Source organism: Thermobia domestica, chromosome 8, assembly GCF_964235325.1.
Source record: "Thermobia domestica chromosome 8, izTheDome1.hap1.1, whole genome shotgun sequence".
Classification (NCBI taxonomy): Eukaryota; Metazoa; Arthropoda; class Insecta; order Zygentoma; family Lepismatidae; genus Thermobia; species Thermobia domestica.
In genome coordinates this window covers 23,822,770-23,845,302 of record NC_137461.1, presented here as the reverse complement: position 1 = coordinate 23,845,302, position 22,533 = coordinate 23,822,770, and the positions used below count along the sequence as shown (strand labels likewise).

The window sequence follows — 22,533 nt, the reverse complement described above, 5'->3', positions numbered from 1 at the left end:
TTTTCATCGTTTTAATCCATCACATAGCTATACATATTTTACATATCTCAATGCCACTCCACCTTAATTTATTAGTATGTTGTGTAGTGTACTTTGAGGAAGAAAATACATATTCTTTTCAGAATTCCTAAAGGTAGCATGTTTTGAGACACTCAAGATTAAAGGTCACGTGACGTCTACAAGTTTTGTCCGAACATGAGTTTGTTGCATATCATTGGAAAAAATGTTCAATTCCTTGTAAAGTATGCTTTATTTCAGCTTCATAGCCCAATTAGGGTCAATGTTATAACAATTTGAAGATAACTACATGAGTTTGGAAATGGCAATTTCAGTGAATTTTGACCGTAAATCATTTCAAAACTAAGAGACGGGGCTAAAAATTACCATGGTAAGTGCTTTCTGTGATTAGAATATACTCCCCAAATTTCATAGGTTGAAAAGGGTACCTAAGTGAGTTGATTTGGCATGGAGTAAGTTTTTTTTTTTTCAAAGAGCTTTATTCCGAGAGAGTGTTTAGATAAGTATTACATTAAATTACATACGTAGACAGCAATTTGATATCTAAAGCCACTTGGGATTAATTAAATTTTAAGAACGCGCTTTCTTAATTTTCCTCCTTTTACGTTTCACTCGCACCCCGTATAAGTAGACATGCTTCGAAAACCTGATAGACATACCAAATCATTGTAAACAAAGAATGTTTTGACTCAAAAACTTGCACGCATATAAAACTCTGAAATTGTTGCATATATATATATATATATATATATATATATATATATGTTAGTCATGTAATAACTAGTAATTGATACCAAAAACATAGTTTGAGAAAAGCATGAATGGTAGGTAGTATATTAATTCATTTAGACCAAGTTACTTGGTCACCAAGGGTTTACTTGAGACTGACTAAATTTAGATATTTGATCTCTCCCAAAAGGTTATTCATTCAAAAGTTTCATATGAGAAAGATAGAAGATTTGAGTGTGTATACTTGAATCCCGAGATTTTAGTCTGCATTTGTTGAAGGATTTAATTGTTTAGAGAATCAGGGATATCATTGGATACTTAACACGATAAGTGTAATGACACAACATGACCTCTAAATTATCGTGCCTTTCATCTTAAAATTTCTTCGTAGTACTGATAGCGTGGTAATGAGGTGAGTAACACTTCAATAAAATAACCGCAGCATCGAAGTAACACTGTTGATAATGGTAGCTATCTATAAATACGTGAAATTGTGTATTATTAGGTATTATTAAAGTCTTCGGCTTTCTCAGATTTTTTTTTCTAGTCAATACATTTGCTTCGCAAAGACCGAGGTAATTGCCTTTGTGTGTGTGTGTGTGTGTGCGCGTAATTATTTTGCTTCCGAAACATTTATTTTTAAAAAGTTTGTATGTATTTATGATAGCAGCGCATTATCGTTTCGTGATTCTGGATGTGTTTGAATTCCTTCACTGATACGATAATATATGTGTGTGATAAGCGTTCTTTATAAAGGAAATGTAATAATGTGTAAATAGTAAATTTCTTTTTTATCACCAACGACAGGTTTTATCATATCTTTGTGAGAATTCTTTGTAACAGCATGTCTTAGTACATTTTGCCTTCGATGAAAATGATAGTGAGTTTATTTTCGTTTATTGTTATGACACTTAAAAATGTAAGCTTTAGAAGTTGGATGTGGTTTTGGCCAAATTTTAGCTTCTTTCTGAGAAACTCATACAAGGTGATGGATGTAGTTCCAAGCCTGTAGTCTTTCTGCTTCAAACAAGTTTCAGAAGATTATCGTTGAATTCCGTAATGTGCGAGAGGAGTCTCTGGTTCAATTCCAGCATGTGTGGGTTTATGGTGGACTGCAACGTGTCTGTGGGTTTTCTCAGGGTTCTCCCATTTCCTTCCATATTCTGTTCCATCAGTTCATTGGTAATCATTCACTTTTATTAATCATGTCTCCTTTAACCTAAAAGATATATAATCGTGAAATGTTGAATCAAAATTATTTCATTTTTATACGCTGTGCATGCCAGTTCACCCGTGACAAATAAAATCAAGGAAGAAAAGATACAAAAGGCAAATAGAAGAGTCTTATATATATGAAACCTTCTTGTATTCGCAGAATATATATATAGGTTTATGTAGTGAGGTCTTGGAAACGATTTCCGGTGGGAACTAGTATATAGGATGCCACATTTTGGAGAGCCCAAAATGGAACACCCTTATTGACCATATGCAGATCGGTGATTTCTCATATCCAGAGTTGTACATCGAACAGAATAGAAAAATACAATGAAAGTTTCAGTGATTTAATCGAAACACACGAAACAGAGAATTCATAACTTCAGTTGGTTTCAGGTTAGTTGAACAAAAGCTATGAACTAGTGAAAGAATATCATTGGCTGTGTTTTCACTGTTGCCAGCATGGAAAATATCAACATAGCAATATCTCCATAATCAAAGATAAACACTAGGGGTCGAAATGTCACGAAGAATTTCTTGCATATTCTGTAAGTATTTTGGATAATTGGGCATCTCCCCCTCATTCCCATATAATGCATCTCTGTCTCTTAGGTGTGGCAACCGTACTCGTGCATGATTGGCGAGTGGTGCTTCACTCCTAGTTCCAGAAGGAGGAGCACATTAAACGTAGCTGGATGTGGAGAGAACAGCCAGAAGAGAAGTTGACTGTAATTTGTTACACAGTAACTTTCTTCCCTAGTTAAAATTTCCTGAGCAATCAACGATTATAGTGACCAATATACTTAGCTCAAGTGTTTTGGTTAATACGTTAAGATCTTCCTTGTTTTGATGTTACCATAGCGCTCTCAGTAAAATAATTGAACCATCTTAATAGCAGGGCATACACCTGAGCAATTGGACTGGCGCCATAAGGTATACACAGCACTTGCATAACTTCATATAGTGCAGTTAATTGTAATATTATTACGTAGTTTTTATCCGGTTACTGTCTATTATGATATGTCTTAGTTTCATGTGATTGTTTTAGTGAGCTGATACACTAGAATAATAGTAGTGACTTATATACTAATGTTCGATGTATTCAACCGGTAAAACTTCTGATTCTCGAGTCCAGTCCTTCAATGGATGCGAAACTGTAAATCTTATAGTTCATGTATGCTTTCAGTTCCACTTAATTATAATACGAAACTTTTGAATGAAGTTCTTTAAATTACTATGCTACGTACATAATTATCCATTATTATTAGGATATACAACAGCGCCTGTATTGGAGTAAAACAAGAACTGTAACGGGTCCATTTATGTTTATTACTGTTAGTAGCTATAGCTTGCGATGTACATATAAAACTTTTGATACCAGCGGAGTTTACCACGACATTCTCGGGGGCCACGGTAGATAAGTGTTGCAAGGCGCTCTTGTGAGGGCTTCTGCCAAATGGGTTATGTGGTGGACAGAAACCGTGTGCGTGAGTTTTCTCAAAGTTCTTCCGTTTCCTCCTACTTTCGTCATTCCACCATTGATTACTGTCTCGCTTGGGGCGTTAAAAAACGGCAGTCTCAGTGCTTACGCGATTAGTGTATAGATACCTCGTAAATATTTGAAGTACACTGTGTGGTATACTAGACTTACAAGATTCGTGCCTTTGTGAAACAGACCCTGGCATACCAGAAGAATGTTGACACCTCAGTCGGATAACAGACATACCTTAGTTATTCAGTCAGATCGGGGACTGCACTACCCTGATGTACAATGGGTTTACTGAAGTGTGCTGATACCGTCATTAATGTGCAGTGAACGAAAAGTAGTGCGTTGGGCACACGTACTTAATGCTCTTCAATAATCGAGATAGTAGCTCTAACGCCAAACATAAACGTTTAATTAATCACTAGCTGAACCTGCGCTCTTTACAGCGCATCATTCATATATGAGCATGAATCTCCTTGTTATTCCTCACATCTGTACATGGAACTCTCAGCTGGGTCCTTCCTCAGTGGCAGGGTAAAAAGGATTAAAACGGAAAGGAAATAAAAGGAGTAAAACCAGGAATACATAACACTATATAAAAGTAACGTACAAAAAGGTCCTGAGATGAAAAGAGCAGAGTGAAAAAAGAATGAAGTGAATAAAAAGAACATGGTGTCTATGTTAGGCCACTTGCATACTTTGGATCTGGCAATAGTGGCCTAACATAGACACCATGTTCTTTTTATTCACTTCATTCGAGTTCCGAAACGTCAAAATCTTTAAATTTTTCAAGGGAGGATTCATTGGTAAGTAGCCAATTTTTTGTTAATTTTGAATATCCCCCCCATGCGCCCATGTAATTATAAGGTTACATAATATTTCAGCTGAGTTCTACTTGTCAGCTTTAATTAATATAAACTTCTTTCATTTTTGTAGACAATGTTAGGTGTAGACTCCGAAATGGCTGGTAACAAGCCAGTGTGACAGAGATCCAGTTCATGCCACATGCTACAGTTGGCCTCTGCACCCCTAGTGCCCCCAGCACTGCGCTTTGTAGGGACAGGTCGGGTGCCATCCGGACACGAGAATTACTATGCCAGCTGTACCTAGGTAAGAATAACATTTTTCTTTATTTTCTTTCTTAAATTTGTTTTTGCATATATGGTGATGACATGTTGTAATTTCCCTGTGGATCACATAAGTACTTGTAGTTTAAATAATACAGTCGTGTATGCGTGACCTAAACTAACATTTAAAAGATATGACTCACTTCATTTGAAGACTTTAGTTGTCTATCGTACTTGTACATCCTTGTGGTATTGCTGGTTGTGTTTTTGTTGTGTTTTTATGATGCATGCCAGATACTTCGTTTGTTTTATTAACTCTGTGTTATAGAATGTGAGAAACTCGTTTCAAAATCACCAATTGTGAGGTGTTCTCTGTCCTGAATGTTGATAACTTAATAAGAGAAAACTTAATGTTTACATGAATATTTTATTTTCAAGTATTCCTATTATGAATTGCCTCCAGCAGAAAGTATTTTCTAACGAATTTTATTTAGTAAAGTGTATGCTCCTATTGAGATAGCATATGGAGGGTTCCGGATAGTAGGAGCGGACTCATCAAAGGCGTGTTTTGGGAAAAATGCATTCTAAACTTTTCTCATAAATGTGAACTCAACAAAATATATGGTTATTACTAAAGACCGGCAGTACGCGAACTTTATTTCCGGTAGGACTTGAAAAGCAACCATAAAATGACAAATCTGGCGTTTTGCCACAGTCCCCGCTCTTTAGTTATTATTATTATTATTATTATTGAAATTTCTGTTATAAAAAGACTCAATGTTGAGTTCGCCTCTACTATCTGGAACATCTCACATACAGGGTGTTTTCGTGACTCAACTTATGAAAGCAAGCTCAAAAGATGCTAGTCTTTTCTACGGTGAATGTACACAATCAGGATGCACCTGATTTGCGGAAGGCTATTGTACTAGTTAATCACTTTCGCGTTACTTACTAGTTAATCACTGGTTGGAACGATTTGTGGGGACTTAGTACCATTGCCCATAATAAATCTTTCGCCATTCTAGGTTATTAGCATTCTTTCGAGAAGTAGTAATGGGATACGCCCATTTTGCGATTGGCCGAATTCTATCTCCCAGTTATACCTCTATTGAGTGGAAGTCTAATAGCGTATTTGCTATCGGCACCGGAGCTTTAAAGCAAGCTAATTTCTCCCAGCGGTGTCAGGAGTTGTCCGAACAACACCAAAGAATCTTATCCCACTGTTTGACCACAACCCATTCTGGAAGTTTCATGAAACACAAGACCCTATTTACCTCATGTTACCGCAGAGGTATTACGTGCATATCCACTTACAGTGGTATATGTGGAATTTGCCCAATTAGGAGTAGAATGAACCTTTCTTTTCGTGACGAGCTCTTTCGTGGCTGAGCGGTTAGCGTACGCGTCTTTGGCGTGGGAGACACGGGTTCGCTTCCCGGCTGGAGCTTATGAGGTTCGGATTCCACGTTAATCAGTAGGTCCCGTCTCATATAGCCTCGTTGCTGAAAAGGACGTTAAACTCAAAATCAATTCAACTCCTTTTCGTGACTGCATTACAAACTTTGGATACCATAGTGGCGAAACAAACGAAATCATTTTGTAAATCATATCTGTTTGTGAAACAATGCGATTTAGCTGTCACATGGGCATTTATGTATTCGGGTCATCCTAGAAACTTGGAAATCCAAGTGGTGAGAATCCTGTGTCACAGACTGGTTTTATAACGACTGTTACTATAAACTATATGATAAGGAAATAGGGCAAGGTCACGTTCAGAAGGGGATTAGAAGTTAGCTCCCTTGTGGCTTCGTGGATAGCGTACGCGCCTTTGGCGCGGAGGACCCGGTTTCTGTTTCCGGCGGTAGCGTATAGCCTTGCTGCTGAAAGGGATGCTAAACTCAAAATGAAATAAAATAAGGGAACTAAAAGGGCTGTCAATAACTCAAACGAAGACAAATAATATGATATGCGCCTTGTATCTGACGTTTCTGTGCCTGATGAACTTACAATAACATTCTTTAGCACAGGAGCAGCTCGAAAAGTGCCACTGTAACGCTGTTACTGAGAGCAGCTGATGTCTTTGTGTCCTTCCACTGTGCACTCATCGCAGTTCTTGCTTCTAAATCACCCAGGCTACTCGCAGTAAGATAATTAACAGAATGTGACACTTTCGCACATGATCCATGTTGTTTACTTCTATAACAACGTTACTCTTCAACCTCATCAGAAACAAACCTCAGGTGGTCTGTCTGGTGAACCCAGAGGTGGATGACTTGCGACAGGAAATGACTTTTAGAAACGATACTTCTGTAGAAGAAGATAAAGAAATGCAGGACTTGAATGGAGGAGTTTAGAGGAGGTGTTGAAGATTGGATCAGCGATGTAGAGCACGATATTGCGAACTCCCTCGTGTTCTGGTTGGATTCCCGGTAGGAAGTCATGTTCAAATCGTTACCTTGTTGCTCGTATAGCCAGGCTAATCAACCAATGAACCAGAACACGATATTGTATAAACATAAATGAAACCTGCCCGTTGGGTGCCGCATCAGATAGAGGCATGCAAACAAAATGATTAGATGGAAGCTCAGACTGAACAAACTTGATAGCTGAAAAAAGTGTGTTGTATTAAGTGGCCGGAGAGAGTGAAAGTTGGATATGAAACTTTATTTCTGAAAGCGAGCAACAGACTGCATCAAATGTTCGTGAAAGAGCTCCCAATCCTCGCCGTCTTCAATTTACTATGGGGATCATGATTGCTTTTCTCGTCCCCTCTCTTCTTGAGATCAAGTCCGATTTCAGTAGTTCCTGTTAAGACACAATGGACTGTAACTCCAATTTTGTACTTGTTTTCGAGGGATTGTGTAAGTAGTGACAGTTGTGCAGTGGCAGGGTTCATGGACTCCCGTTAATTTTCTTCTTGTTTAGCGGCTGGCACTCGCACCTTTGGTGCACTTGGTGTCCCGGGTTCGATTCCCGGTGGGAGAACATTGAACTTATTATGGTTCGAATTTCACCTTAAAGTGTAAGTCCATGAATGTTATACTCTCATTGCTCAAAAGAAACGCTAAATTTTAATTAACAACAACAATATGGACTCCTGCTCCATCACGATAGTATCAACTCATACGTATTCTTGAATAGGGTACTTATTGGTTGAAAACGAAGTACAGCATTTGCTATATTCTCCCTATTCTTTGTACTAGACACCATTTGATGTGATATCAGACGCTCGAGGAAGAGTGAAGGGAATCAAGTTCGAAGTCTGTCCATAGGTAGAAGCTAGGTTTCAAGGATGAAGATGGGGCTATTTGGAACGCAGATAAATTTCATGGGATTCAGACAATTGTAAATCTAAAAACTTCTGGGACGAACCTTATATTAATATACTTAATATGCCATAAGAACGAATCGGATAGCATGGATACTGAAGTTTGTATTCTTGGAAATACATAAATGTAGAGTCAATTCTGGATCTGAAATACAGTTTTGTATTAGATTAGTATCGGCTGATACTATTCATTTAACGGCGAATAGTGATTTCTGAAGTAGGAATAGCTGTTTTGTTCGTCAGTTCGTGGCACTTCACTCTTTTACCTAGTACATTATTTCTTATCCGTCTCCTTCACTTTGTAAGGCATAATCACAAGATAGTTTTATTTGACTTACTAAAGTTTAAAAAAAAAAAAGAAAAAAAAAATCGATTTGCATACGCGAAACATTGGGTACTAAATATGTGATAGACGACATTTGAAGGGACTGACTTCTGCAGGCGAGTCATATTCCTTACACCAAGTGGGCGGAAAAAAAGAGTTAAAATTTTAGAAGTGAAATATTTTAAGTTCGTCTCAATTCCCGAAGGTTGTCCTCATAGTGCTGAAACATCCGTATATTCATATTCCTTGCAATTAATTCATAAATGGTGCACCTTTGACTCCTGTTCAGCAGAGACGGAGCCTATTGAATAGTAATTCTGTTTTCGTGGAAATGAGATGGAATGCGGGTTGGGGGTATATTTCATGCAGGATGATCGTGCATTATAGTCTGTGCACGCACAATTGTGTGATAAAGGAGGGCTGACATATGACATAGCTGTACTAAGGGTAGGATTGTTTGCCATTATGCGATAAAGGATGGCTGGCATCTGACATACCGGTACGTGATGGAAATAAAACTAAGGGTAGGGTTGTTTGCAATCACACGAAGTGTTCTCTTGCGCTGTTGGTAGACAACCAACGGTATTTGTGTCGGTAGTCGAATTTGAATCTTGTATCAAGTATTCCAAGTAATATTTTTGTTATTTGGAAACCGTAGTTACAAATCATCCTGACATATTAAGTAAGTTTTTCGACAGAGCTGTTACCATTGGAGAGCCGTTGCCAACAACGTTTCTAATACTATGTATTCTGTTCAATTATCAGACGCCAGCTTTCCTTAACTGCACAGTAAGTGTGTCCCACTTGGTTCGAAGTCAATATAAAGGGTGCAGTCTTCCATAAGATCGGTAATGATGCTAATAATAATAATAATGTTTATCGAGTGCTTTTTGCATTTGGTACCTGTGGAAGTTTTCCTCCGGTTCTCGTTATTCGTTATATCTTGTTACTGTTTTTTGAAGCGTGTTGATTTCAAAGCACTTAAATCATCAATGGTATCCTTTCTACTTGTCTTGAAACCTAGCTGTCTTTCTCCCACTTACGGCAGGTAAAGGGTGATAGTTCTCGTTATGTTAACGTTAGATGCTGGAGGAATGTTTTTCCTTCGTTTTCAATAGGTTTCGTAGTCACCTTTTGAAGATCTTTTAATCCACGTTCCATCTCGATCGATGTGTTCTGTGTGAAGATAATCGATGGATAGGCAAGCAGACATGTGTAAAGGCAGTCGTGTCGTATGGGACGCGAAAACAAAAAAGGCAAAGAGGGAAGGTAAAGTTTCAAGGTAAGTGGAGAAGCGAACACATCTTATTTCCACTATACAATACACGAATTTTAGCGCACTAAACGTATAACCACGAAGAGCTTGCCTTTTGGATTTACTTATTTGCGGGGAGGAGATAGTATATTGGCATTCGTTTTGGCACGTAGAGATTTGAAGGTTGCTTGTGGCCAAGGTCCGTAGTCGTAAGAAACTTCATCGATTTAAATTGAGTCTTAATTGCTTGAGTTTCGGAACACTAGGTGTTCTAGTATTTTTCTTACAACGTCTGGGAGGTAATTCTATTTATGAAAATTGAGTCATAAAATCTTTGTAAAGAATAATTGAAAACGTCTTTCGCTCCTGAGTTGCGAGCCTCTAAATATAGGAAAGTAACTACTGAGATCGCCAATGAGGGGCGGGACCTATCAACCTCAGTATGATTTGTTGATGTAATTTTGTGTAATGTGTAATTTTGTGAACGCGTGTGCTGGCAAGTTTCGTCATTTTGTTCGTAGGCTGTAGAGCGCTGACATTCGAATCAGTCAATAGCGAAAATGAGGTACGTAGCGTAACGCTTATAGTTGGTGAAAATTCATCTTACACATCAAATAAAATTTTAATAGAGCAACGAAAACATGAGACTAACGCACCAGAGGAATTTTCGAACTTCCCTCAGTTATTTTCCTGTTTTTTGAGAATATTTTAGGTAAACTTGACCAACGGAAAGATAACTTAATTGCAGTTCAAATGAAGTATAACTTGTGTTTGTACTACAAGTAGGGGTTGAGTTAGGAGAAGTCTACGATTTTGCCCAAAGAGGAAAATCTTAAAAAGAGCGGAAATGTTAAATACAGTTGCAGTTGAATTGCGAAAAATTGCGTGAACACTTCTTTTGACATGCAGAATACAATGAGAGTTTTTTTTTTTTTTTCCTGCCAGCATCAGAATATTTGTTTTGTCAGTTTTTTTCTCAAAACTAATAACTAGTGATGAGACATGGTTCTGTCACAGACATAAGACCGGAATTAATGCTATAGAAATAAAGGGTTTCGACTCCCCAAGAAGTTTCGTTTAGAGCATGTACTGGAAAAATCATGGCAACTACTTTTTGAGACATAGATGGTGTTATGCTCATGAATCCATACCATAGTAATCAAACATAAACATGCGATCCTATGCTAACAACATGAAGTCAGTGCGAATTGTCGTGAAGAAAAGAACGCCGTGTGCTATTGCTTTATGATAATGGTCTGGTGTACAAGTTTATATTTGCGATTATTATGAGGCTCGTAACTTAAAAAGATAGCCTTTTCCTTCACATAGATTTTTGATTATTTTCGTAGAATTACCACCCATATGTAATTTGAATTGTGAGATTTCCCTTATATGAGTACTCAGCTAGGAATAATAGGAATTGCTAAAACTGAAATGAAGTCATACCGATTTGTTAATTGAATCTTTGTGGCCAACTCAATGAAGTTTCTTGCAGCAATATTTTATTGCTTTAATTCGTAAAGATAAAAAAAAAAATTTCCTGTGATACAAATTCGAAATGGATGGATATATCAATTTAAGGCAGTTTTTATATTGCCAATCGTTTTCGTATTTATTTCTTCATGGCTGTAGACACTGTATTTTAAATGATTAGTTTTGTGGCCTCGGTAAATAACTAGGTTAAGTATTTTGTAGAAGAGCAGTTTTCCTAAAGATTCTCCATTAGTAATTAACTTCGGTTAAACTAATTGTAACTTTTTTCATTTTATCACAAACTTAGATGCAATTCAAATAAATGTGTCATAACAATCGAAATTTTTGTTTACACAATTTTGTCTCCTCATTTCCAGATCATACCTACCTTAATACTTCCAAATGACTATTACTTTCGTTCATTGCAAATATAATTTTTCAAAGTAAAACGACTTAACCTAGTATTATTCGCCGAGACTAACTAAGTAATGCTGAAGAAATTGTATCGAGGGAAGCAGTATTTTTATTACTGTATTCTTGCTTAACCAACCAGTCTAGAAAGGACAGTAGAGTGAATATGAACCCCAATTTTAAACTGTGAGAGACGTTGCAGTGAGAGCGTACACAAACCATAAAGTTTCAGTTTTATTTATTATACTGTATGTGGAAGGATGGATTATTCCTATGTCTTGTCACCTGACGGCAGGCATGCTTTAGCTCATTTATGTAACGTAAACAGGTTGGTCCACTAAGCCAAGAAAGCATTGGTAAGGTAACCAATTCGTGGTTATAATGGATACGTTTAACTTCCATAAATTATTTAGCTGGAATGAAGAGTTTACGAATTAGAATTAGGAATCCAGTTATACAAAAATTGAGAAGTTGTATCCTGATTACACAGACAAGCACGTCAATTAATTTATCCTCCAGTACAAAGCACTCTTGACTTTCTAGTGTTAAGGAGCCAGAACTTCCACAGAAGTTAATATCCATATGAGAAAATGTTGATGGATTTTAGGATTTTAGATTTCTGGGCTTTCGGCATCGCCTCGGCATGGCCATTTAGCTTGTCACGTAATGAGGGATGACGTCCCTCGGCGAGCACACAATCCGGGAGAAAGAAAGAAGAAAGGATTGGGGAAGGAAGGAAGCGGCCTGGGACCTATAAGTTAGGTACCATCCCACCTGGTATGAATGAGGAAAACCTCATTCAGGATGGCTGGTCTAAAAAAGCATTCTACACTTTTTTGACCGAGTGCCCCTACCGGGAATCGATCCCGGGACCGCTCGCACCGAAGGCGAGATGGTTAGCGACAACGTTACGCGGAGCCACTGAGAAAATGTTGATGTTTCACGCTAAGTTCCAAGATAACAAATAATAAAAATATGCTTAACTAATGCTAGAGATAAAAGTATGGAGAACGAAGCTAAAATGTATGTTTTGCGCAAAACACGATTCATTCCTATATCAGGAGTTTGCAACTCGGGAGACGATCTTTTGCAGCCCATAGTCCTTGAAGTATAAGATTTCAGGCAACTAGGAAACGATATTGAGATATACACCACAGCTGAATAGCTCATAGTTGAATGTTATGGGATATCATTTGTTGCAGTAAGCAAGAAACAGAGTTACACTCCGCAAAACATAAGCCTTAAGAAGAAATTGAGCAACCAATATTGGCATTGATGCTTTGGGCTATTAGCATCAAAGAACATACACTTCGCTTCGACAATGGCTTAAGTATGAGCATCTGTTCCCTATCAATGATTCTTCTTTGGGATTCTCTTCATGCTCTTGTGCTTCTCGTATATAATGTACATTGTTTGGAAGATGTCATTATTTAAGCTATTTCATTATGATCTTATATCGACATTTTAGTGCCCTGATTATCGTTGGGAACTGTTATTTTACAAGATGCTTCGAGCTTCACCATGAAATTTGGTCACTCTACTGAGCCTTTCAGACAAGTGAGCGGTTGTTCACGCTTTTAAGCTTCACATCCAAAATGAAGTTTTCAAAACATTGAGGACATGGATATTTCAATAGCAAAGCTACTTTTCATTTCGTGATTTGGATAAACACACCTTTTAAAAAGCCTCAGGTAGAACAGAAAGCATGTGTTAAGTAGAAGATTGTTCTTAAATGATATGCATGTAACTAAGTCTTTCAAATATTCTTTTATAATTATGCATGTCATAAGTGGGCTTTAATGTTCAGATGTTGGAGGGGCAGAATGTGAATTTTAATTAATATATTTGATGTTAATTGTTAGCGGAGCATGGAAATCAGTATTTCTCGTATTACAGTGAATTTTAGTATAGGGAGTAATATGGACTCTGATTCTTTGTACAATTTCTGGCATGCTTATGGCCTAGGGTGAAAAATAGCGAGTTATTAAAATATCACCCACAAACAAAGTAGCTGCTTTAATTATTTCAAGAGCTCTGTAGATGTAAGAAAAATGATGCGGAAATGTTTAAGTTGGATTTTTTAAATTCATGTTCTGTAGTTACTAATAAGAAAACTAAAAATATCCCAAAAGGATTTTAACGAGAAACGTTAGTTTAAGGTGGTATATCTTGCTTATAAGTTTTTATTATTATTATTATTATTATTATTAATGATAAATTCTCATTTTCTCGTGAGTAGAATAGAAATATTGAGTTGACTCATCTTAGTGTTCCTTGTAGTAGCCAGATACTTAACAGCTTGTACATATTAGCTGCGAGTAGATTTTCAAAATATTTAAAAGCTATTAAGTATTTGGCTACTACGAGGTACATTAGGGTCGGGTCGGTTTTAATAGATCTTCACTACGTCCTATAAGTAATTCGAGTAGCTGGAATTACTGGAGTGAGACTATCCAGCGAGCAATTGAAACTATTACCAACTGCAAGACTTGTTAAGAATTCATAACTAAAATTTGGAAACTAACTGTTCCTAACACTGGTATTGCAAACTCTAGAAGGGCAAGGAGATAACATTTAACTTGCATGTGATATTACAAGACGTTACTGATGGGAGAGAATGGATGTTAAAGAAATTGAGCAACCAATATTCCGCCATCGGTGAAATTTGTATAAGATGCCAGTCCTACGTATCTCGATTGTGCTTCCTAGCATAAAAGGTACGAAATGAGATCAAAGTAAGAACCCCTCACATAAAAGGCGCACTTAGCTGTTGAGTAGCCGTGGCTCTTATTAAATATGATAAATTGTTGCTTTTACTTGTGGATATAAGAGACCTTGTTAACATCCTTCATCACGCTGAGACCATTTCGTAGAAATAATGAAAACTTTTGCTCCTAGTATTAACACTTTTACCTTTCACAGTGCATTGCATGTGTGTGTAATGAACAAGTGAAAATTTATTATTAATACCTTCGAAATAAAAATACAAATTACATGTTGATAGGATATTATTGGAATCGAGGCTTTAATCCAAATCAGTTGGTTATCTCTACCAACTGTCTTACAAATTTAAGTGGCGGCGGAATATTTATTATTTAATTTCCTTAAGATTCGTTCTTAACCATGTTTCATTGCGTCAGTATATTTAAATTGATTAATGTCAAAATCTGTTTTGGAAATATTCCTAGGAAATGTTTTGTCAGCTACTGTAAATAATGGTTAATTGATTTTGCTGCATCTTAATCTTAGGGTAGTCACTTTCAAATAAATAGATCAGGGTTACTTTTATATATTCTGTTCAGTGGTCGAAGTGAGGCGGTATGTGGTGGTATGCCAATACCGTCTCTGGTTTTCCTGTAATAAGATCATACCGTCTCTGGTTTTTAAGTGATCAAGACAATATTTAAATAGCCGGTATGTTGAGTCAAAATCATAATGAAACATACCGCCTCTGTTCTTTTTCCACTTCGAACACTGATTCTATTCCCCTATCCATAGCAGGATTGCAGTAGAAAAAGTTTTGTTGTTCGTTTGTTTGGAGTTTTTTTTTTTTTTTCAATCAGTTTATGTGGTAAATATATTACGGTAAATGAGAGTAGAGACCTTTCAAAACTAAGCAGATGTCTTTTCAGGTGATCCACACTTAAATTAATGTAATTGAATATGTAACAATGACTTGCAATTGAATACGCCTTAATTTGAAAATGTGAATTGTTTCGATAAGGAGTCTTGTTTTCCTTACTGACGTTTGAAGTTCGTACTGTAAACTTATTTTGCATCTTCTGACAGCATACCATTTTTCACTGTCACTGGTATTACATAGATAATATAATTTCACATAGAATTGCGTGTTGTAAAATATTATCCCTTTCTAATTCCGTAGAATTACCTTAATTTCTTCATAAATTATTACAATTGTTATGTTGACATTGTTAATTTACATGTTTTCAGTCGTTAAATGATTACGCTCAATTTTCAGAAAACTACTATAAAGAAGTATGTGTATATATAATTTTTACTAGCTAATTTTTAAGGAATGAAGGAGGACAATCAATTCTAACTGAGAACTACATGCTTCATCTGTTTGTGTAGTACCGGAGACATTCTTGAATGACTTTATTCAACCATTCACTGATTGTGACGCTCAAAGATCAGAAGAGTGTAAGGAAGTACAGATTTAATTTTATTTACGTGCTTGTAAGGAAAAGTAATTATAAGGAATTGGAAAGGGATAATTAAACGTGTAGTTCTAAAATGTGAAACTACATACTTCATTTGTTCAGTACCGGGGATAGTACAAAAAGATAGCTGCCGTCAGATGTGAAGGAAGTTTGTAGCAGAAGCTTCAGAGCCATTGAGGAAAACAAGAGGCCTCGTCGAAAGATTGACATTTTTCCAAATTGAGATGTATTTAATAGAAAGTCATTGGTAAATATTAATATCTTTGAATTTATTTCGTGAAGTAATTAATGTGAGTGAAGTTGGGCATAAAATCAAGCCTCTTATGTATTCTATGCCGGTCAACCACCTTACTGGTAATGGTGGGCACATATCTACTAAAGCTGTTTTATTCAGTAATAGCGTATTTTGAGTAATTAAGAAGTATTTAATCTTTCCTTTGTTTCATTAATGTTCACAGTACTGTCAGTTATTCAGAATTTCTGGCAACTAAGATATAAAATGAAAATTCAGATGTTGATTGGTATAAAAGCAAAGATTGCTTGATTAAAATAGCCGACAAAATGTGACACTACAGGTAATCTCGATAAGTAATCATAGTCAACTGTATGAAAGGAATGTGTAAGCAGAGCGAACTAAATGCTCATTCGCTTACGGCGTGGGTGATGCACATTCAAACCCTGATAAAACCTTTGTTTTGTCAGGGTGTCTTTTATTCTGCTGTTAAAGAAGGCTGGCGTCTGATAGCTGCATGTGCCGTAAACAATCAGCTATCGCTGGAGTACTCTTCCACGCTGTTTCTAGGCAGTCATGGTCACTATGTTGTTGCTGGCAGTTGAATGTTTAATCTTATGTTAAGTACTCCATGTACTTTTATTTTTCGGGGATGATGTGCTAAAAATCATCCTTTGTATTATTAAGATTATAAAATTATGACTTATTAAACGTTCTAAGTTTGCCAAACTGCTTTGTCTGTTGTTGCAGTGTTTGACAATAGCGCCTCGAACGCATCACGTGTTTTGTGCAACTGTTAGACGCCAGCTTTTCCTAACCGTACTGTAAATAATAAATCCTGTTCCTCTTGACCGCAGTGCTAACGTAATCATAATCACATAAACCATAGGAGCAGTATATGCTTCGGTACGGTCATGTATCATATTCTCTCATTAGGAATGTTTTCTACCTTCTACTATCCGTATTAGTTCCCCATTTTTTTGAATATCAGTAACAAATAGTGGATATTTTATCAAATAATATTGCGAAGAAGTGAGTAATTGGTTTTGACATATTATCGATTGCTGAAAAAAGTATATCATTAGTAGTCAGTCAGAAGAGAAGCAGGTAACAGACGTCTCAAAGCTAGAAACAGTACCCAATTATTTTTGTATTACTTCGCAAATAGTTGGTCCCTATAAACACAAAATTAGTTATTATACGTTAGATGCTGTGACTCGGTCAGTTATAGTAAATAATACGCTTACTAATATTGTCTTACTAATATGGAAAGCGTATCCTCTTCCTTCAACACAATATTTTCACTAACCAAGCTGTGAGCGTCGTTGGAAGTAAAAGAGGTACATACAAAATCTAAATAAGGAGGGGTAAAAGGAACTATAATGTAGCAAGGGAAATAAGGAAAACAAATTTCATCTTGCCGTAAGTCTTTATTCTTGTGCTCATGTTTTTCTGAAACTATACTTAATCCTATCTCAAGGAAATTTCGGTATATCAGCCAACAATGTGCATCTGATTTTTTTTTTAATATTATTATTCACATGTAAATTCTCAAGATTTTACGTCTAGTTGTTGCTAGAAACACCCCTATTGTGTACACAATAAGTAAAATATGTTCTTCATTATTTCATTCCTTAAACTTTTTTTTAAAAACATTTTTTGTACATCTTTTACTCTCGTTGGCGTTGACGGTTTGAATAATGAAAATATTTAAGTGTTAAGAAACTGATTCTTTTTCGATATTAGTAGAATCATTTAAGGTACGTATACTCTGAAAAGAAAAATCGTTTTTACCTCTACTTTGAGAAGTATTGAATTCTTTTCATGCACTTGTTTACAAGACACGTGGTTTAAAGCTTTTCAAGGTCAAGGAAACTGTCTCACATCATGTTTAGACGTCATGGTATTGGGAAACATATTAATGATACGCTGTGTTTGCTTGATCGTGATAGTATTGTTGTGTTGCAGTGAGCCATCAAAGTTCAACTGCATCTGCTGAGGGTAATTTTCTGGCAAATTCTAGGGATTATTCTACTCGCTGTGCTTGTAATAAGTTTTTGAAAACACACAGATAGAACCGAAGTTCTAAATATATTCAAGAGTATTTATAATTCTTAAACTGTAAACATTACAGTATTTTTTTTTTCTTTACTGTGGTATAGAAAATGCAAAAGAAGGTGAAATCTTGACATATTGTTTCTTTTTAAGAAATGAGAATATGAGGTAATAGTGACATATGAATAGAATTTTGTTTATGGATTTATCATACGAAGCAAGACATAATATTAAGCAAAGCTGTGGTTTATATTTATTTATTTTGAATAAATTGAAAGTAATGAAAATAACATGTATTTATTGTGTATTGTATAATTGTATTGTTTATGTAAACTAATTGTCCGAACTGTAATTGTGAAAAGGTTGGTCATTGGCAGGCCTGGAAGTCTAAAGGATCCAGAGATAGCTGAACTTTTCGACAAAGATGACCCAGACAAGATATTCGAAGACCTCCGGGAGATCGGCCATGGAAGCTTCGGGGCGGTCTACTATGCCCGGAATGTGGTCAGTAAGGAGATCGTGGCCATCAAGAAGATGTCGTACATGGGGAAACAGAGTGTGGAGAAATGGCAGGATATCTTGAAAGAGATACGGTTTTTACGCCAATTGAATCATCCTAATACCATAGAGTATAAGGGATGCTATCTCAGGGATAATACAGCATGGGTAAGTGAACGTCCTTGAATTTCATTAATAGCGCGCTCGGTTATGAGTTCTGTATTTAGCCACCATCAAGTTCACCCTTATGGTTTTGACTATTAATTCAGAACTTCAAGGTAGTGAAGAAAAAAAGTGTAGGGAGTGATCCAGGTAGTATTTACAAAATGCTATTAACCCTTTTACAATCTATGGTATATTTTTGTACCATATGGGTATACCATGATAATTTGCGTTATAACTCTTCTATTACACTTTTTTTTAAGTCACAGGAGCATTGCAAACTATGTTTCATTAGGCTTTAGAGCTTACGCGTGCGATGGATAGGGGTTGTGACATCAATTTGGCCTTGTAAAAAGGAAAGAAAGCCTGTAACAAGAGCTAGCTAAAAGGTTTTTTAGTGTGTAACAACACAAATGTCATTGTTACACGTGACCACCCGACACTGTACGTGTTTCTAGCTTCTTCCCCTCTAGAGGGACCGGTCCAGAGGAATCGAAACTTTGGATTTTTTAAAAGAAAAAATGTCAATTTTCCTAAAATTTCCTTTTCTGGCACGAACATTAAATGGCACCGTTTGAAGGGCCGTGCTGTTCTGAAAAGAATTCAGTATGAACCACGATCCTAGAATAAATAGTAATAATGAAATAGCTGTTTGACTGAAAGTCTAAAATTTACCCAAAAAACTCAAGATCGTAAATGGGTTAAACTAATAAGTGTTTATTCACACATCTTTTTTTACAGACCAGAAATTTGGGTGGTCTGTTTTTGATGTCATAATTGTTGGGCATCCAAATTTATACTCCATACGAAAGGTCTTGAAAACAATTATACTTACATTGTAGTAGTTACTTGTATATACTCTCAGCTCACTTTCTGAATTTTTTATATTCTTTAAAGGGCTTTAAGAGATAGTAAACTCCAGTCATATAAGCTAGAATTAATAGCGTTAAGAGTCGTTGCACCCACTTGATCATATGATCAGACATAACTTTATGGACTACCAGGCATCTTCATTGTTGCTAACTTAACTGGTTTGCATGAGTGGTGGTAAATGATAATGATTTGCCATTCCTTTATCTTTTATTTTATATAAAATTTTATTGAGCATTCCAAAGCCATAACACACATTCGTTACGTAGCATTTCATGAAGTGCAACAACACAGAGTTTCAGGTTACCGTTACGGCTGTGTTGGCAGACAGAAAGAAAAAAAAAAAAAAGTAAGAAATTTAGTTTAACGTTCTTCCTATCGAAACTTTGATAATGTGGTAGTATGCTTAGTTGTCAGGGGTAAAAGAGATTGCTTGTGCTGTAATCATTTATACAAAAAGACTATATTTTTCTAATAGTTTTGACACTAATCAGCAAATCTGAAACGAAGAAGGCGAAATATTTTGCTGAAGGTTCTGAGTCAACTAGTTAGTTTTGCAGGTTTTCAGCAACATTGTCGAGTTGTTCCTAACATGAACAACTTTTTGAGAATTTAACTTAGACAGTAGACAATAATTATAAGAACTTAGACCATTATCTAAATAAGTTTGATTAGCAGAACGTAATTTGAAGAATACATATTGACGTAAGTTAGCTAAATTTGATTATAAGTGAGTAAGACTGAAACGTTTTTTAAATGTGCGTTTTGAAAATTCAAGATTATAAATAAATTAAAAGACACATATTAGATAAGTGATATCGAGCAAACCCAACACAGAATGCTGAAACCAATCTAGTGTGTTGTTGAGTATATATGATTTACTGATTTCACTAATATACTCTGTGCAACAAGTTTCTTAAAGATCGCACACATACACGAACACTAGCCTGTTGTTATCCATCGACATGATTTTGTTCATAAGTAATCTACTCCCAGCTGGAGTATTCATGTTCGTTTTCGATTTTAAAAGATATTTGAAGGGTTGTTACGAAACTGATGTCAGATTTCAAGGCTAAAAACTTAAGCTTACAAAGGTAAGCTTTTTTTCCAGTGTAGTGGTGGTTTATTCCTTAAATCTCTACTGATTCTCAGTCAGCTACTGGGAATTTGTAGAAGTGATGTGGTAATGGTGGATATTTCTCAAACTGTAATTGACTAGCCATCTTTTATAAATTTATAGAAGTAATCAAAAAACGGTGCGTGTTACAGTTTGAGAAAGCTTTGATGGACTGTATATACAATTGTATTTTATATGCGCAAAATGTCACTATAGACGCAGAAGCAGGACAATGATGAATAACCAAAGTTCAGTGCCTGCTGATACTTAATGCATAGAAAATAATTTAAATAATAGTTAGAAATAACCTTTATTTTTTCCTTTGTTTTCTTTTGTCTACTGCCTGTAATTTTCGTGGCCTGAAGTTATGTGCGCCACTCTGGATAAAACTGATATAAAACTAGGTTGTGCTTTAAATGTTTTTAGCTTCTAACAGTAACCTTAAAACATCCAACAGATACAAAAGCTGTGTACGGTTTCGAGACACTCGTCTCTTTTCATCTGCACACCTAAAGAAAGTCTTACTGCTACTTAAAGGATATGTTATATTAAGTTGCCAGCTTTATCTACAGAATGGGCAAGTAGATATACATATCATGAACATTGAACAAGAGGTGAAGAGTGCCTCAAAATCCTACATAAGGGGTGTCTTTTGGGTGTTTTAAGGTATGAGAATTTTTAAATGCTGTTAGTAGATATGCATCACATTGTATCAATTACTAGTTAATAACCTCTGTATGTGAAAATAAGAATTGTAACGTTTTGTTTTGATGATTGCAGCTTGTTATGGAATATTGTCTTGGGTCAGCATCTGACATTATAGAAGTTCATAAACGACCATTAAAAGAAGAAGAAATAGCAGCGATATGTGAAGGAGTTCTGCGTGGTCTACATTATTTACATTCTTTAGGACGAATTCACCGTGATGTGAAGGCTGGGAACATACTTTTAACAGAAAATGGAACTGTAAAATTAGGTAAATTTTAAAAACCTGTGTGTGCTAGAAGTATTTTTGATCTGTAAATTCTGCAAATATGGAAATTACAGTGAAATGAAACATTTACTTCTCGGAAACGGTGACCTAATATAGGCCATACTATAAAACTTTTGTCTGTTAGTAAGTGATTAATAATCGTAAACCATATTCCACTTTACAAAGCTAATTGGAAAAGAAATTTCAGAATGAATGACTCCTGAATATGAGTAGAAAACCTTAACTTGATAACTAAATTTCCTATTTTTGGTAGTAGTAGCTTGAATTGTTCTGTTGAGAGAAGCTTTTAGAAAGAGATGCGTGTATTTTCGTCATAGAAAGGACTTATCAAATGCTTCACAACGGAATATTGTTCTAGTGCAGGGCAGAAACGTGGACATCATATTAGAGCCAAATGTGTGTGTGTGTGGGGGGGGGGGGGGAGAATGGAGAAAATTAGAACCAAATATGTGTTAACAAAAATAAGGGAGAGAAGAATATTGCTTGAGTGTGGAGATAGTTAAAAATAGAGGAAAGGAACTAGTTACTGGAAGGAGATAGGGGAAAGAATAAGTTCATATGTAAATTAAAGCGAATAACTCGTACTTAAAGATAGGGGCCACGGTGGCTCAGTGGTAGAGTGTTTCCCTGTTGTGCGTGGGGTCTAGTTCGACCCCAGATCGCGCCAAGTGGACTTGGTGGACGCGGATCGCGCCTGGTGGACAGACGGTGTGTGTGGGTTTTCTGAAGGTTCTCCCGATTCCTCTCACTTTATTCATTCCACCATTGCATTCATTTATCATCACCACTATCTCCTTTAACCTAGCCGGCATATCCGTGGGACGTGAAACTGAAAGATTTCACTTTTCGTATTTCAAGACGAACAGCTTAGCTCTTGATTGGTGGTACATGAAAAATTATTTAACAAGTAACCTGGGGGAGAGGATTTTAATTAAATTTATAGCTCTAGTGAAGGAATGAACTTCATTCAAGGAAATTATTTAGGTTTTTAATGTTCGTTAACATACACGATTGTTGAGAATTACGTAAATTGCTATTTCTGTTCGTGCTGTTCAGGGAAAGTGCTTCATTCAGAAATAGTCTTCGTTTAGAACTTCACGTCTCTGTCAGTAATTCA

The 22,533-nt window shown here is 36.1% G+C and overlaps 1 protein-coding gene across 5 annotated transcripts in view; it reads left to right on the top strand.

Moving 5' to 3' along the window:
• Tao (Serine/threonine-protein kinase Tao) overlaps positions 1-22,533 on the top strand; it is a 92,366-nt gene that overhangs the window by 9,348 nt on the left and 60,485 nt on the right. For 2 of the 5 annotated variants that reach the window (XR_014132639.1, XM_081768264.1), the window contains exons 2-5: positions 4,385-4,558; positions 9,287-9,450; positions 18,138-18,441; positions 21,203-21,398. Coding sequence is in view for 4 of the 5 variants with exons in the window: in XM_081768264.1 (XP_081624390.1) it covers positions 9,362-9,450; positions 18,138-18,441; positions 21,203-21,398 (589 nt within the window). In the remaining variant the exon portion in view is untranslated. The remainder of the gene's footprint in view (positions 1-4,384; positions 4,559-9,286; positions 9,451-18,137; positions 18,442-21,202; positions 21,399-22,533) is intronic. The other 3 variants (XM_081768265.1, XM_081768267.1, XM_081768266.1) reach the window with 3 other exon arrangements.